The sequence below is a fragment of the Diorhabda carinulata genome, chromosome 3, assembly GCF_026250575.1.
Source record: "Diorhabda carinulata isolate Delta chromosome 3, icDioCari1.1, whole genome shotgun sequence".
Classification (NCBI taxonomy): domain Eukaryota; kingdom Metazoa; phylum Arthropoda; class Insecta; order Coleoptera; family Chrysomelidae; genus Diorhabda; species Diorhabda carinulata.
Genome location: NC_079462.1, coordinates 24942409 through 24956034, shown reverse-complemented (window position 1 = coordinate 24956034; position 13626 = coordinate 24942409). Strand labels below are relative to the sequence as shown.

The 13626-nt window shown below is 30.0% G+C and overlaps 1 protein-coding gene across 8 annotated transcripts; it reads left to right on the top strand.

Annotated features, from left to right (window-relative positions):
- The first annotated feature begins 1 nt into the window (after position 1).
- On the top strand, positions 2–13008 carry LOC130891362 (glycoprotein-N-acetylgalactosamine 3-beta-galactosyltransferase 1-like). 8 transcript variants are annotated; one of them, XR_009058894.1, is made up of 9 exons: positions 2–218; positions 497–843; positions 949–1087; positions 1150–1309; positions 4624–4845; positions 5804–5862; positions 6432–6595; positions 6713–7082; positions 11515–13008. XR_009058894.1 is itself a non-coding variant. In XM_057796017.1 (7 exons), exons 1-7 carry the CDS (start codon positions 178–180, stop codon positions 6499–6501), a joined length of 1038 nt encoding a protein of 345 aa, XP_057652000.1. In that variant the 5' UTR covers positions 30–177; the 3' UTR covers positions 6502–13008. The 8 variants fall into 8 exon arrangements, 2 of the variants coding, with proteins under 2 accessions (XP_057651999.1, XP_057652000.1); XR_009058893.1 differs by having other exon boundaries at positions 30–218; positions 6713–6961; XR_009058895.1 differs by lacking the exon at positions 6713–7082 and having other exon boundaries at positions 16–218.
- Positions 13009–13626: the final 618 nt, after the last annotated feature.

Here is a 13626-nt window from a genome sequence, read left to right as displayed (position 1 = left end):
TATGAAGATAGAGCTAATTGATCCGACAACAATGTTGCCACAGACAACAGTGTCTTTGATAGAGCCAAGAAAATGGTAAATTAGGGATTGTTTATATGTTCAGTACTCTTTAAATGAAGCTTAGTATAATACGAAATAAGAATGTTGTGAATATCAAAGTATAAATTTTTAAAATATATGTTCCCTAGAAGCATGGGATTCATGAGAATTTATAAATGGTAAGATATAGAAATATATATCAATGTTAACAGAGTTAAATAAATCGGTTGTGTGTTATAATTATAATTTAAAAAGGAAGTACTTTATTATTTGTGCTATTCCTTTTTAGAGAGTTTCGTAAATTGTTTTAATTGATTAATATATTACAAGCAACAAAACAAATGATATATTTTCATAGCATACTTAACCAATAAAGTAAATTTTGATCATACAAGACATTTTCGAAATATTTAGTAATATTCTTTTTCAGTTATTTATTAATAGTTTCTATTTACAGGCCTACAATAAATAAGCAGTTTTTTGTAGCCCTGTTTTTGGGTATTGCTTGTGGTTGGTTTATAGCTTATACAGGTGTTCCCCATGAAATTCTGGCACTGACTGATCCTCATACTAGTAATGATATGGAAAATATGTATGGACCTACGGTGGATCCTGGAAACCATGCAGAAAATGAAGAGTTTCACAATATGGAAGATCCCACAGTGGCTAATAAACTGTACAATAATGTTAGAATATTATGTTGGATTATGACTGGCCCCAAAAATCATGAGAAAAGAGCAAAACACGTTAAAAATACTTGGGGGAGAAGATGCAACATTTTATTGTTCATGAGCTCAGTGGAAGGTATATATTTATTATTTCAGTGTCAATAAAAAAAGTTTGAACAGTGATTTATCCTAATAAAAGTGCTGTTTTATTAGCAAACAATATAATTACTTTGTTTTTTAGATTCATCATTACCTTCTATAGCTCTCCCAGTTAAAGAAGGAAGGGACAATCTTTGGTTAAAGACTAAAGAAGCTTTTAAATATGTTTATAAACATTACTATGATTCAGCAGACTGGTTTCTAAAGGCTGATGATGATACGTGAGTATTTAAACCACAAGTTAATTTTGTGATTTGCAATTCTGAATTTAATTCCATTGCAGGTATGTGATATTAGAAAATTTAAGGTATATGCTCTTACCTAACAAACCAAGTGAACCAGTATATTTTGGATGTAGATTTAAACCTTTTGTTAAGCAAGGTTATATGAGTGGAGGTGCAGGTTATGTTTTGAGTAAAGAAGCACTTAGAAGATTTATTGAAGTAAGTTATAATATCAAAAATAATAAATCAATTTGTTTATATTCTAAACAGATATTTCAATTTCATCATCTTCTCTAGAATTCTTTATGCCCTTTCGAGTATCATTGTATTGGGAGTTTAGTTTTCATTCTCCTTTCATCCATTTTTTTCCACTCTTTCTGATTCTTTGCTACTTCATTCATCTGCTGTATTATTTTCCTACTTTCTTGTAGCCAAGTTTTCCCTTTCCTTGTTTTCTTATATCTTCTTGCTTCTGACACTTTTTCTTATTAGGCTTCTACTAATTTCAAGGTCTCCATAGAAGAATTGAGGCTCCAGCAAAAACTGCCCCAAAAAATGTTTTTCCAATTGGAAGCTATTTTTTTGGGTAGAATTAGTAGAATTAAAGGTGTGGGAGACATGTATAATGGAGTTTCATCAGAATAAAATAAGATTTTTAGGTGAAATTAGGTTAGGTAGTGTCAAAAATGATTCTCCTACATGAAACTATATAATCAAAGGTTGGGAAAACGTGTTTTATGAAGTTTTATCGAAAAAACAAGGTAAAGGACTATTCCTAAACTTGATTCTCAGTTTGCCGTTGCCGTTTGACATTCACAACAAATTTGTGATAGTTTTGTTTGTAATCCGGTATTTATGGACGATATTATGGGAAATAATATTTGTTAAAAACAAATAGAAAGATAAATAACATCAACATGACGCTCTAACGTGACATCAATTTATCAAAATGAGATAAATTCAGGACCTTATGCTCTAGCTCATCTAATTTATGTAGTGGTATCAATTTATTTTCTTCCCAGTATCTGGATATTCCGTTTCTAAGTTGTCTCTTTCACAGGCTTTTTCGATTTTGATTTTCCCTATCGCTTCTTCAACTTCTTCCTCTTTTGTCCTTATGTCGTGGTATAATTCTTCTCTTGTTAAGTTTCTATTTTTATGTCATAACTTGATTTGATTTATTTAAAATATTTGTATACAGATTACTCTTGAATAAAGGTATCTTTCATCAAAAACTAAGATACATACTAGGAAGGACAATAATATCAACATAATTTTAGATAACAAAATGTTGGTCTAACTAAGTATAATTTGTATAGACAAATATTGAGATAAAAAGTAAAATTTAATAAGAAAAATGGTAATTTCTACAAGAAATTCGAGCTTTTAACAATTTCACTCAAGTCTTAATTTTGGAAACTAACTAAATTAATATGATCCGGTTATGATAAGCTGATAAATTGATAATTAATGTCAGTTTTCTGTCCATTTCTCAATTATTATTTTTATAATTTATAATCATATCCCTGTATAGCACAAACAAGTGGAAATTTCATAAACAAACAAATCCTGCTAGATTGTATAATATGAAGTAATGAAATTACATCATTAAGTAATTTACCAATTCACCAGCAACATTATAATTAAGATTTTAATTTGTAAAACAGTTGTAAGAATGATGATAATTGAATCCAATTAAAAAATATATTTTTTAAAGAGACATAATGTACATAAGAATGTGGAACAAGCTTTAATAAGTATATGAAATAAAATTTTGTAGATATAAATATATTTATAGGTGCGTCTAATTATATACAATTCTCACTTTCATTGCCAATTTTTATTTCAATTTTCTTACCGCTATTCAAAGGAAAAAACAACTATTTCCCTGGCTAATGTCATTCTGAATAATGAATTCCATCTTCTTCAAAGAGCATAATGCTGATAAAAAATTTTTCAATACATACGTATGTATAACATGGTGATTCTTAAATTTCCTCAACTCAACTCTACAAGGTGGTAATTGAAATTGACTTTTTTCTTTCTAATTTGAGCCAAGTTAGAAACTTAAAATTTTGTAAATCCTGATCAGCCAAAAAGCCTTACTACAGATTTTTTTTTGTAAAAGTTTGTAAAATTATTTAATATCAAATAATTTTTCTCAAAATTCAGTTCTTCAAATTTAATTTCTTAATCTTGATTTCTATTTAGAATCAATAGGTCGGAGAAAGAAATAAAATAACTATAACACCTTTACTGTTTTTCTACTCTAAAAACGGTAAGAGCTGCTAATTTCAACACTTGTATTGTAACAGCAAAAAAAAATAGAAAAAGTTTCTACCTCCACTTAAAGAAAAAATAAAAACCTTGTAGAGGTGATATAACTGAGGAAGGTGGGTTGAAAAATTTTTGTTATTGGAAATTTCCCATCACAATTTCATAAAGGCAATTACATCCTGAAGTTATTCGCATTTATTTATAAACATCCTGTATAATGAATGCAACAGTGGAATACATATATTTATATGTATCCAAATTTATTGAAAAACCCTTTCCAAAATAATAAATATATGCTATTGAGCAAAATACTACAATAATATGTATCTACATATATCATTGATGTATGTTTATTTTGAGATGTTTGTGTTAAAACAAATATAATTTGTGATAAGTTATCATTTTTTATCAATATTATTATGGTGTAATAATAAAAATCATGTTTCCATTAAAAAATGTGTGTTTAAGAAACCACAACCCTTCTAAAATTTCATAGTACAAAATGTTTTATCTATTTTTATGACTGCTTCTATTACAACTTATCATTTATATAAAAAAATTTTATACAACCATGTTCTTAAATATGATTGATATATTTTGATCGTATTTAAAATTAGATATATAAAAAACAAACCTAGAATGTTGGCACTTTTTAATAAGCCACTAAAAGATAATTGAATTATGATTAACAATTTGCTTTAAAACATTCAAGATTTTTGCAAACCATCATAAAAACATTGCTTAAAAACTACAACCTTTCACCTTTAAAACTTATTTTATATCATATCAGTACAGTTTTTCATTAATACTTCTTTATATTAACCTTGGAATCTATTATTTCAAAAAAATGTTTATTCTATGAAGGCTGTTTGATCACCTCTAGCGAAACCTTATTCTATCTGTGAACATAGGCTTTTCTTAACTTCTATTCTATAAGACAAGTTTCCAGTGTAGGTCTCCTATTATTTTCAGATCTTCTCCTACTTCTACCTTGTTCATCTTTCCAGTCATGATCTGCATTGTTCCATTTGTTGTCTGTCTGTCTGATATTGTAATCAGCAAACCTCTAAGTTTAGTTGGAAGGTGTAGGTTGATTTCATTCTGTGACCCAGAATATTAATTTGAGCTTTATTGCTTGTGGTGGGGTTGTAATGGAAAAAATAAAAATCTGCCTACATATGAAGTTATTCCTCATATTTATTTATCCGTTCTCATTTTTCACTGTTACTACGAACCTTTGTCATATTTATTTTAAGGTCGGTTTAACAAATTCGACTGGATGTTCACCAGCTAATGGTGGATCTGAAGATGTCGAAATGGGAAAATGTATGGAAGCCGTTAACGTGAAAGCAGGTGATTCACGTGATTCATTAGGTAGAGGAAGATTCTTTCCATTTGTACCTGAACATCACCTAATTCCTGGACATGTATCAAAAAGTTTCTGGTACTGGGATTATATTTATTATGAACCTAAACAGGTAATATATAAATTGCAGAAAATATATCTATATAAAAAGTCCATTTTTATTAAAAAAAATATTGTTTGTACTACTATGTTTCAAATTTAATGACTGATGTTTGATGAATATCATTTTTTTTAATTAAAATATTATTGTATGGGTTCTTAATGACTCTGATGGATAACTTCATTAGTGGTAATTATAGCCTGTCATGAACTACCGTTCAGGTTTGCAATTTGATCAAACTTTTCTTTAAATAAAAACTATGGTACTCAGTTTTGTATAAAAGATTCCTTATATTAAGTTTTATATGATTTCTTAATTCCGATTTTTGGTTTGTTTACTAATCATAATAATTAATTTTTAAACTATAAATATAAGTGGACAATATTATCCTTTTCTGGAAATAGACGTTTTTTATTATTTTGCTAGTGTTCTAAACAAAATCTGTTCATTTCTCATCAAGAATTTTAATCGCTTTTTTCCATAATCCTATTAATATTTTCCTTTTCGTGAACAAAGAAAACGTGAACTTTCATAATTATATTTCTTCTAATTCCAATTGATTATATTATGACTTATACTCACAATTTTGCATGTTCAAACAAAAAGTGATCATAATAACGAAGCCTGTTTAATCAAGAACTCTGGATGGAAATAAATTCATTTATTTAGAATTTATTTACAAAATTATTTGAAAACTAACACTGATAAAGTCATTAAAAAGTTATAGAAGAAGTTAAAAATAATCTGATTACAATTTGTACTGAAACCACTATCTTCCTGAAATCAATGATTAAATACTAAACAGTCCTATTATACAAAAAAAATTATCTTCCAGGTACTTTAATACTAAACCCACTAGATTCACAAAGAAACTCCATATTCTAATTGGAATATATTTAAATCAAATTATTATATTTTGTTAATTTTGTGGTACATTCTATAAATTTATTTGACGTTTTTGTTTTTATAGGGGATGGATTGTTGTTCGGATAACGCGGTTTCATTTCATTACGTCAGTCCTAATCAAATGTATGTATTAGAATATCTTATATATCATTTAAGGCCATATGGTATATCATTTCATGTAGAGATGCCACCGGAATTGACTGAAAAACCATCTGTCAGTTATGAAACTTCAGATACCACGATATAAAACAACAACTAATTTAGTTCTTGACCTTTTATTTTTAATACAGGGTATTTTTAAAATCTCAAAACAATACTATGTTTAATTATTTTACTTCAGAATATTCCAACTTTTCGTTCTGATAATCTCAGTCATATCATAATATGTTACATCACTGGAGGCCATAAGAATAATAAAACTGTAAGTTAATAAGGTCGGTCGATAATAGTGAAAACTTTCACTACAAAAAGTCTTTGCAGTGTAAACAAATTTTAAAGCCTATTTATTTCCGAGCAATTTTGCTTATTTTTGACTAAGAACTTTAAGGCATTTCTTTCTTGTAAAGTTGTTTCTGTTTAAATACTCTAATATGAGTAATTATCTTGTTAATTTAAAGATAGAAACCTAGAAATGCGATTAGATACAAACAAAAAATAATTTTGGTCAACAATATAGACCCGTTTAATTTTAGTGATACAGATTCAGTATTGATCCAGTGGACTATCCAAAAATTAGAAATATGGACATTATTAGCTATTTAGTGTTAACCAAAAGTTACTACACATACCAGCAACTTTGAAGTACTTTAACAAGATTTGTCAGTAACGGTGGAAGTCGAAAAGCTGCGGTCCAAAAGTAAGATCCATATTTTTTCTTCTTATACGTGAAATTTCTTTGAACTCTGTCCATTATTGTATTTGAAAAATGCGGGTAGACGGTAGAAACTCAGTTTATCTCTGACATTATTTTTAGCACATTGTACAGTACAACAAAACACCATTTTCTCAAATGAATGCCAATAAGACCAAAATAACTTCACAAAATGCTTAGTTCACTAAAAGGCTGCCCAATAAAATGCTTTGTTCATGATATAAGGATAAAACCTTTTGACATTTAATTGACATAGTTGTTGCTTTCAAATTTATCCAGTTCTTTGTGCACGAAACCCGTGGGCTCGATGCTCATGAGCTTAGTACACAGATTCAATTGGAACAAACCTCCGTGAGTATTATTTCAAGTGACATATTTTAAAACATATCCACAAATTATTTGTTGCCGTGTCCGAAATGAAAGATACTCGATTAATTGAATAGAAAAATGAATACTATGGAAGCACTTTCTTGTAAGTACCCTGATATACCTTATTATTTATATTTTATTTCAAATAATAAATATGAACATTAAATTTGAAATAAAAGTTTACATAACCTCAATTTTACAGTTTGTGTTACAAGTGCAGTTTTGAAACCCACGAAATCCGTTTATTTAACTGGTGCTTGAGAGGCAAAGGGAAAACGCAAAATTGGAAAGCGACTAGTGTTGAAATTGCCTATTAGGCAATCTACGTTAAATTAACGGCCGTTCGATAAACCATTGAAATTCTCGTGTGTACCCCTGTTAACTTTTCTTGGGTTTTCCAATAGTAAGAGTTGTTTTGTATTCTTGTTGTTTCATGGTGTTAAGAGGTCTCCATAGATAGTTTTTAGATCTGTTTCAGTGAAACTAATACGTTTGAAACTGAGTATTTTTGCAGTCTGCAAGTAAGCTTTCAAGTAATTCACAAAATTTAGGACGCTTGTATTTATGTTGTGCTTAAATCACGGAAGTTTTTCAGACATTCATTTCCACTGTTGCGTTCAAGTTTTTCAAACATAAGTAGGTTGCAAAGTGATAACCCAGTGGCAGCTGAAAGGTACTAGGACAAACTTGAAGCTTTAGGTGGAGTTAATCCCTTTTTATTAGATGAAAGAGCTTTAGTCAGAAACCTGTTAATTTTCGAAGTTTCGAACATACTTGCATATGTCAAGCACAACAGGGCATAGTGGAAAAAACCGACAAAGCCACGTTTCTAGGAGGAAATTTCACACTTCTTTTAGTAGCAAATCTTTAAGAAGCAATTTCGCAATAACACTGGAAATAATGAGGTCTACCCACGGGCAATTTTTAATGGGCATCAGCTGGTTATGATCATTTCTTATATTGCTCAGTTAGTTATATGGAATATGACCTTGTCTTTTTGTAACCCAACTTTACTGATCATCTGTCTGATTTGGAAGCTACAGATGATTTATAAGGTGTTGAAATTGACTTTCAAAATGCTTGACAAAATTGGCAGTTACCATAACATGAAAATTTTATGGTAATGATAAATATTTAAAGCCAAGCGCTGGAACGTGTATTTTCTATTTGCAGTACACAGGAAAAAAGCGTGGGATTAGATTGTTACCAGGCAATAAAAAAACAGCGAAAACTCTTTATTTTAGACCAGAGCCCTACCATGGCTTCATGAAATGTCACATTAACTACTAAACTGAAAGCTTAAGGATCAGATAGAGTATTAACTAGAGAAACACTCGAATGTACAGGGCTTCTATGGTCAGCCATCCAATATAAAAAAATTGGGGGGCTGCTTTTAGAAAAGAATGGGGGGCACTATTCTAGTATATATTTGAGTTGTATATATTTGTAGTAAATGGAAATAATGTATTTTTTCGTTGTATCTTATAGATCAATGATATATAGATCTTCTCAATGACTGGCAGATTACTATATTATTGGTAATTATAAACGATTGTTCAGGCTTTCCTATAGCCAATAGCAGCGATATTTAAACTTTTTGATTTGAAACTTTCCTATTAAAGATGTTCTAACAAATTTTATTTCAGAAAGGTGCATGTGCATTTAATGGGGCAGTTTATCAATCCTGAAGTTGGGTATCTGATAATAGTAACCAGTAAATAGGGTTGAAGTTGGCAATAATGATGAATAAATATATCAGGCTCCATTGATTCTGCTTTCTTTCCATTGACTAATGGGCATTCTCTATGCTATGAAGCTTTATTATTTATATGAATTCCTTCAACACGAACTAAAGCTCTATGTAGTTAGGGAAAGAGTTAATAATTTTGTTGTTTCATCTGTTTTCTCATTTTTTATCAAGTTTTAACAGTAAACGAGTAAAATTGCTGCGTCGTTTTTATTATTATTATCTATTTTATCAGAATAAATCCCACTCACAAGAAACCATTGAAGATTATTCAAAATTTACACAAATCAGATACCGAATTTAATTCACAAAATATAATTGTTAGATTAATCCTTAACCAGAGACATGTCAGCTTTGTTACATGAACAGAGAGGTGTCGTCTGCTAGACTACATTTTTTAGCTGGCGAAAATAAATAAAATACTTTAAAAGGCTTTATTTTTTATTCAAAATAAACAAACTTAATCCTTTTGGATGAAATGGAATGAAATTTAATTTAATTATAAACAAAAAAAAATCATATCCCTGAAGAAGGGAAAAAATAAGAAATATTTGAACAAGAATAAAAAAAAGTTTTTACACTCCATAATATTCAAAACACAAAAATTGGTATAAAAAAAGTGGATAATAGGAAAGTAACTAAAACTAAAAATATAAAAAAACATCAAACATAATGTCTTGGGGCTCCTGTAACAATCCTCAAAGTTTAGTGTTTATCTTCAATGCACTTGTCACAAATTGGCTTTGTACACTGTAGGCATATAGGTTTCCGACACTCAATGGAAAAATATTTGGTCATTCTACGTTTGGCTGATGACATATTTTCCTTTTTTCCAAAAAAATGTATATTTGGGTGCGCCGGTGCTTCTACTGTAGAGCCAAGGATACGGCTTATGGTCTGTCGTATTTCTCGTGGTATATGCACATTTATCATTCGTCTGTCCATATGTGGTTGCACTAGTTGTTTTGCTAATTGTTTGGTGAACTTACTTTTTTCTTTTATTTTTGTGTTGTTTTGGTAACATTGGTTTAAAATATAGGAATTTACGACAGAGAGTTCGTCGACTCGAAGAACTCTTGGAACACTTCTCATCAATACTGTCAACCCCTCCCTTATTTCTATTATAGTAAGAAATAATTTCGGGTTTGTTTACTATATTGTCATGCATCGAGTATACCAATATTGTGGCCTTTCCTTTCGTCCCATGAGATATTATAGTTTTTTCTTCTCTAAACAAATAAATTATAGATCCTTTTTCTTTTTTCTTATCAGGTAGAAAATTAGGTGGAATTTCAGCCTTATTTTTTTTCATAGTGCCGACATACGTCAATTTATTCTTCAGCAAAATATCCACTAGTTGTATGGAAGTATACCAGTTGTCGGCCGTGTCCTATTGCTATTGAAAAGTGGTTTAGCGAGACATAATGCTGCTTGGGTGGGTTTTGAAATTTTTTTTTCATCAGTGAGCCTTTTTCCGTCCAAGTCTTTGCCACATTAAATATAAGCGTTATATAAATAGCTATTCCTAGCATCTGTCAGGGATTGTATTTTAATGCCATACTTGGCCGGTTTGTTTGGCATGTACATTTTGAAACGACACCTTCCCCTAAAACTCACGAGCATTTCATCTATGGTGGCGGACTGGCCAAATACATGAGCACTTTGGCAATTTTGTATAAATGTATTGAATACTAAGTAAACTGTCGATGCTGAATCATTCTGCTTTCGCTTTTCTCGGTCTCCGGAATTATCAAACCATAGAGCACATAATAAAATCGACATTCGTTTTATGCTCATCACGCATCTAAATATTTCTCTACCGGTTCCATCAGTAGCAAATTTAGTCTCTAGATTCGAATTAAATATCGCTGAATATATCAGTAGACCTAAAAATGACTTCAACTCAACAATATTAATGTCTCTGACATTATATACTATACACTATACACATTGTACTAAGTTTTTTATTAGTCCATTTCATAATGTGTCCTAAAATATTTTCACTAAATAATAAACCCCAAACTGAAAGAGGATCCGCTGTGTCACCCAAACTTCGTGATTTGGCAGTCAATATGGGAATTTTTATGACAATATTATGTTTTCGAGTCGTAGATGATGGGCGAACTTCTGAAGACCATGTATTCTTGCCATAAAAGTAAGCTGAGGGACTTTCTTGAAGCGTTCCATCATTTTCAACATCTTCATCGGCCCTTTGCTCTATAATTGTATCGTGTTCAGATTCTATACGATAATCGTTGGAGACATTGTCTATATCACTAGTATCACTAAAATCCTCCCGATACCATTTCTGTAAAGTCTCTTTATAATTCGGATCATCTAAACGGACACGCTTTGACGGCCCGGCCGTATTCTTGTTTAACTATTCTCACAAACACACGGAGACGCTTCGTCTGTCGGACTACGTTGCAGGTACCAACCACTATAACTTCTCAAAACACACTGATCTACTTGCTAGGCTCGAATAAGGGAAGGAGTAAGTGAAGTAACACGCCACTAGCTGCTCTTACCAGTGAATACTGATCCATTAATTTTTTGGCGTCGACTCACAGACGACATGTCTCGGGTTAAGGGTTAAGTCGCCCGTTTTCAAATATCTATTCTATGGTATGTTTGGGCTATCATCCAGTTATCTGACTTATCTCCCAGTTAAAACGAAGGGATAAATATCTCACAATGTAGCTATCGGATGAATTATACTGTTGTCAATAAACCAAGCTTACAAAATTATAGCATAATGTTAAATATTTTTATTATTATTATTTCACAGATCAATTGTAATTGAGGATCTGACCCTGAGTGTGACAGTTACAGCTTACACATGTTTAGAATAAAATGATTCATGAGGTGCAAAGAAATCAATAAAAATGTATTTTTATGGCGAGCAGTTATCACTAGTCGTTGAAAAGACCTATACTGAGTGAATCATAACTATTGAGTAGGAACAAATTATTTATTTGTATAAAAATATGAGAAATGGACCAAATATTTCATATGGGTGTCTAGCAATAGTACTTTTATATTGGAAAATCTTGCTAAGTAATATTAAAATAATGGACGCTGCAAAATTGACTTAAACATAAAATTAATGTTTTTAATGCTTTGGAAATTAAGATATTTGAATTTACTAAAAAATGAAAAATTCACAAATTGCTGCACGCCCTAATAATGAAATGTTTTTATGGAAAAGGTTCTATATACTTTGTTCATTTTATTTCAGTGTGAATGTTTTTTGTGTTATTTTAACAATTTTTAAAAAATATTTATATAATTTATTATTACTCAGAAATGGTACTTAATATTTATGTGACAATGAAAATTGGCGTTCTTATTCGAATATATAGGATCAAAAAAACGCCCAATTGCTAATACTAGTCTCATTTGCCAAATGTATATATTTTGTATTAGTTAAGATTAATTATCAGTCAGCACTCTGAATTCTTTTGTCCTTTTTTCTCAATATTTATATTATATTTGTATATCAATATAAGGGGAGAAAGCAGTATATTGTGCCATATTGATATCTTCTCCCTTTTTATTTTAGAATAAATTATAACAATAATCAATTGATTTCAGTTGAACTATATAATAAACTGGTAGTTAATATTTAGCTGTTTTAAGAATGAAACTTTTCACGTTTGAAAGATGATGCATCTACAAAAATGTTTTCGATTTCAATTTCAAATATATACAGTGTGATTAGTTAAGAAAAATTAATTTTTTTTTCAACTATAGATGTATTCACAATGCTTCTGATACAATTATGAAAAATAATTATTGTAAAAAAACCTAATTTATTCGTTTATAATGTTAACCACCTGTTTCTTATAACAAGGAGTATTGTAAAGAATTCGTGTATGTATTAGTATTACTATTTGTTGATAAAATTTCAGTACAATGTCAAATTTTTAATCCTTTTTATCACTTTTAGCGTCACAAAGACATCTGCATCACAAATTTCCTGTAATGGCAGTTGGCAATCGATAATCTAACCGAGGACGCCAGTTTTCGTCCCATTTCTTCGAATTATTTGTGAAGTTAAAATATCTTTTGTTATATTTATAGCAAGAATAAGGAAACACACTTAAAAACCAAGAAAAAACAAAAAAAAAAAGGAATTTTGACGCAATTGGCGTGACGTCGGACTAAAGATTTGTCGTATTATCGAGTGTCAACTGTATTATTATAAAATTATACAAATATCATTAAATTATTTGTTCAATGTTCAAAAAATTAATAAAGAAATTTAATGAGTCACAACAAATTAGTTTTTTAGTCTCATTTTTAAGTATATATATTTCTTTTTATATAATCATCAATGTGTTTTATTTTCATTGATGCGATATTTATTTATAGAACTGGAGGATTGCAGGAATCAAGGTTTATAACTTTCTACTTGGAATTTGATGTTTTTTTAAATACCCTTCTCTGTGCTTCTGTAGCTAATTTTCAAATATGAGGGTTACTACCATAGATGAATCACAACCTATAGATAGTCGAGTTCTCGTTTCAGCGCCATATCTTCATTTATGGGCACTACTAAACATAGAAGAATCAACACTTTCCTTTCTGCATACCACAAATTCAAATCTTTCGTCTAATTATTTATCGAAACAATTCAATGGAGTTGTATCAACCAAAATGATCGTGATCTATAAATGTATTAGTTGCGTTCATGAAACAAGAGAGAACGCTACGGTTCATTTTCCTGGTGTACCATTCAGAATTGTCCGTTCTACTTAACCCTAATGGAATGATGGCGACATAATATCCAGTTATTCCAAAAAAACAGATAACCATTTTTTTAAGTGCCAATTTATCGCAAACATTGGACATGATTCAGAACAATTAACGAATATTTACCAGACATACCGGGACAAAT

Excerpts from the sequence above, each read along its gene's own strand:
- LOC130891362 (XM_057796016.1), top strand. The coding sequence starts at position 178 with ATGTTCCCTAGAAGCATGGGATTCATGAGAATTTATAAATG. Across the intron at positions 219-496 it reads TTCATGAGAATTTATAAATG|GCCTACAATAAATAAGCAGT; the intron begins GTAAGATATAGA and ends TTCTATTTACAG. Across the intron at positions 844-948 it reads GTTCATGAGCTCAGTGGAAG|ATTCATCATTACCTTCTATA; the intron begins GTATATATTTAT and ends TTTGTTTTTTAG.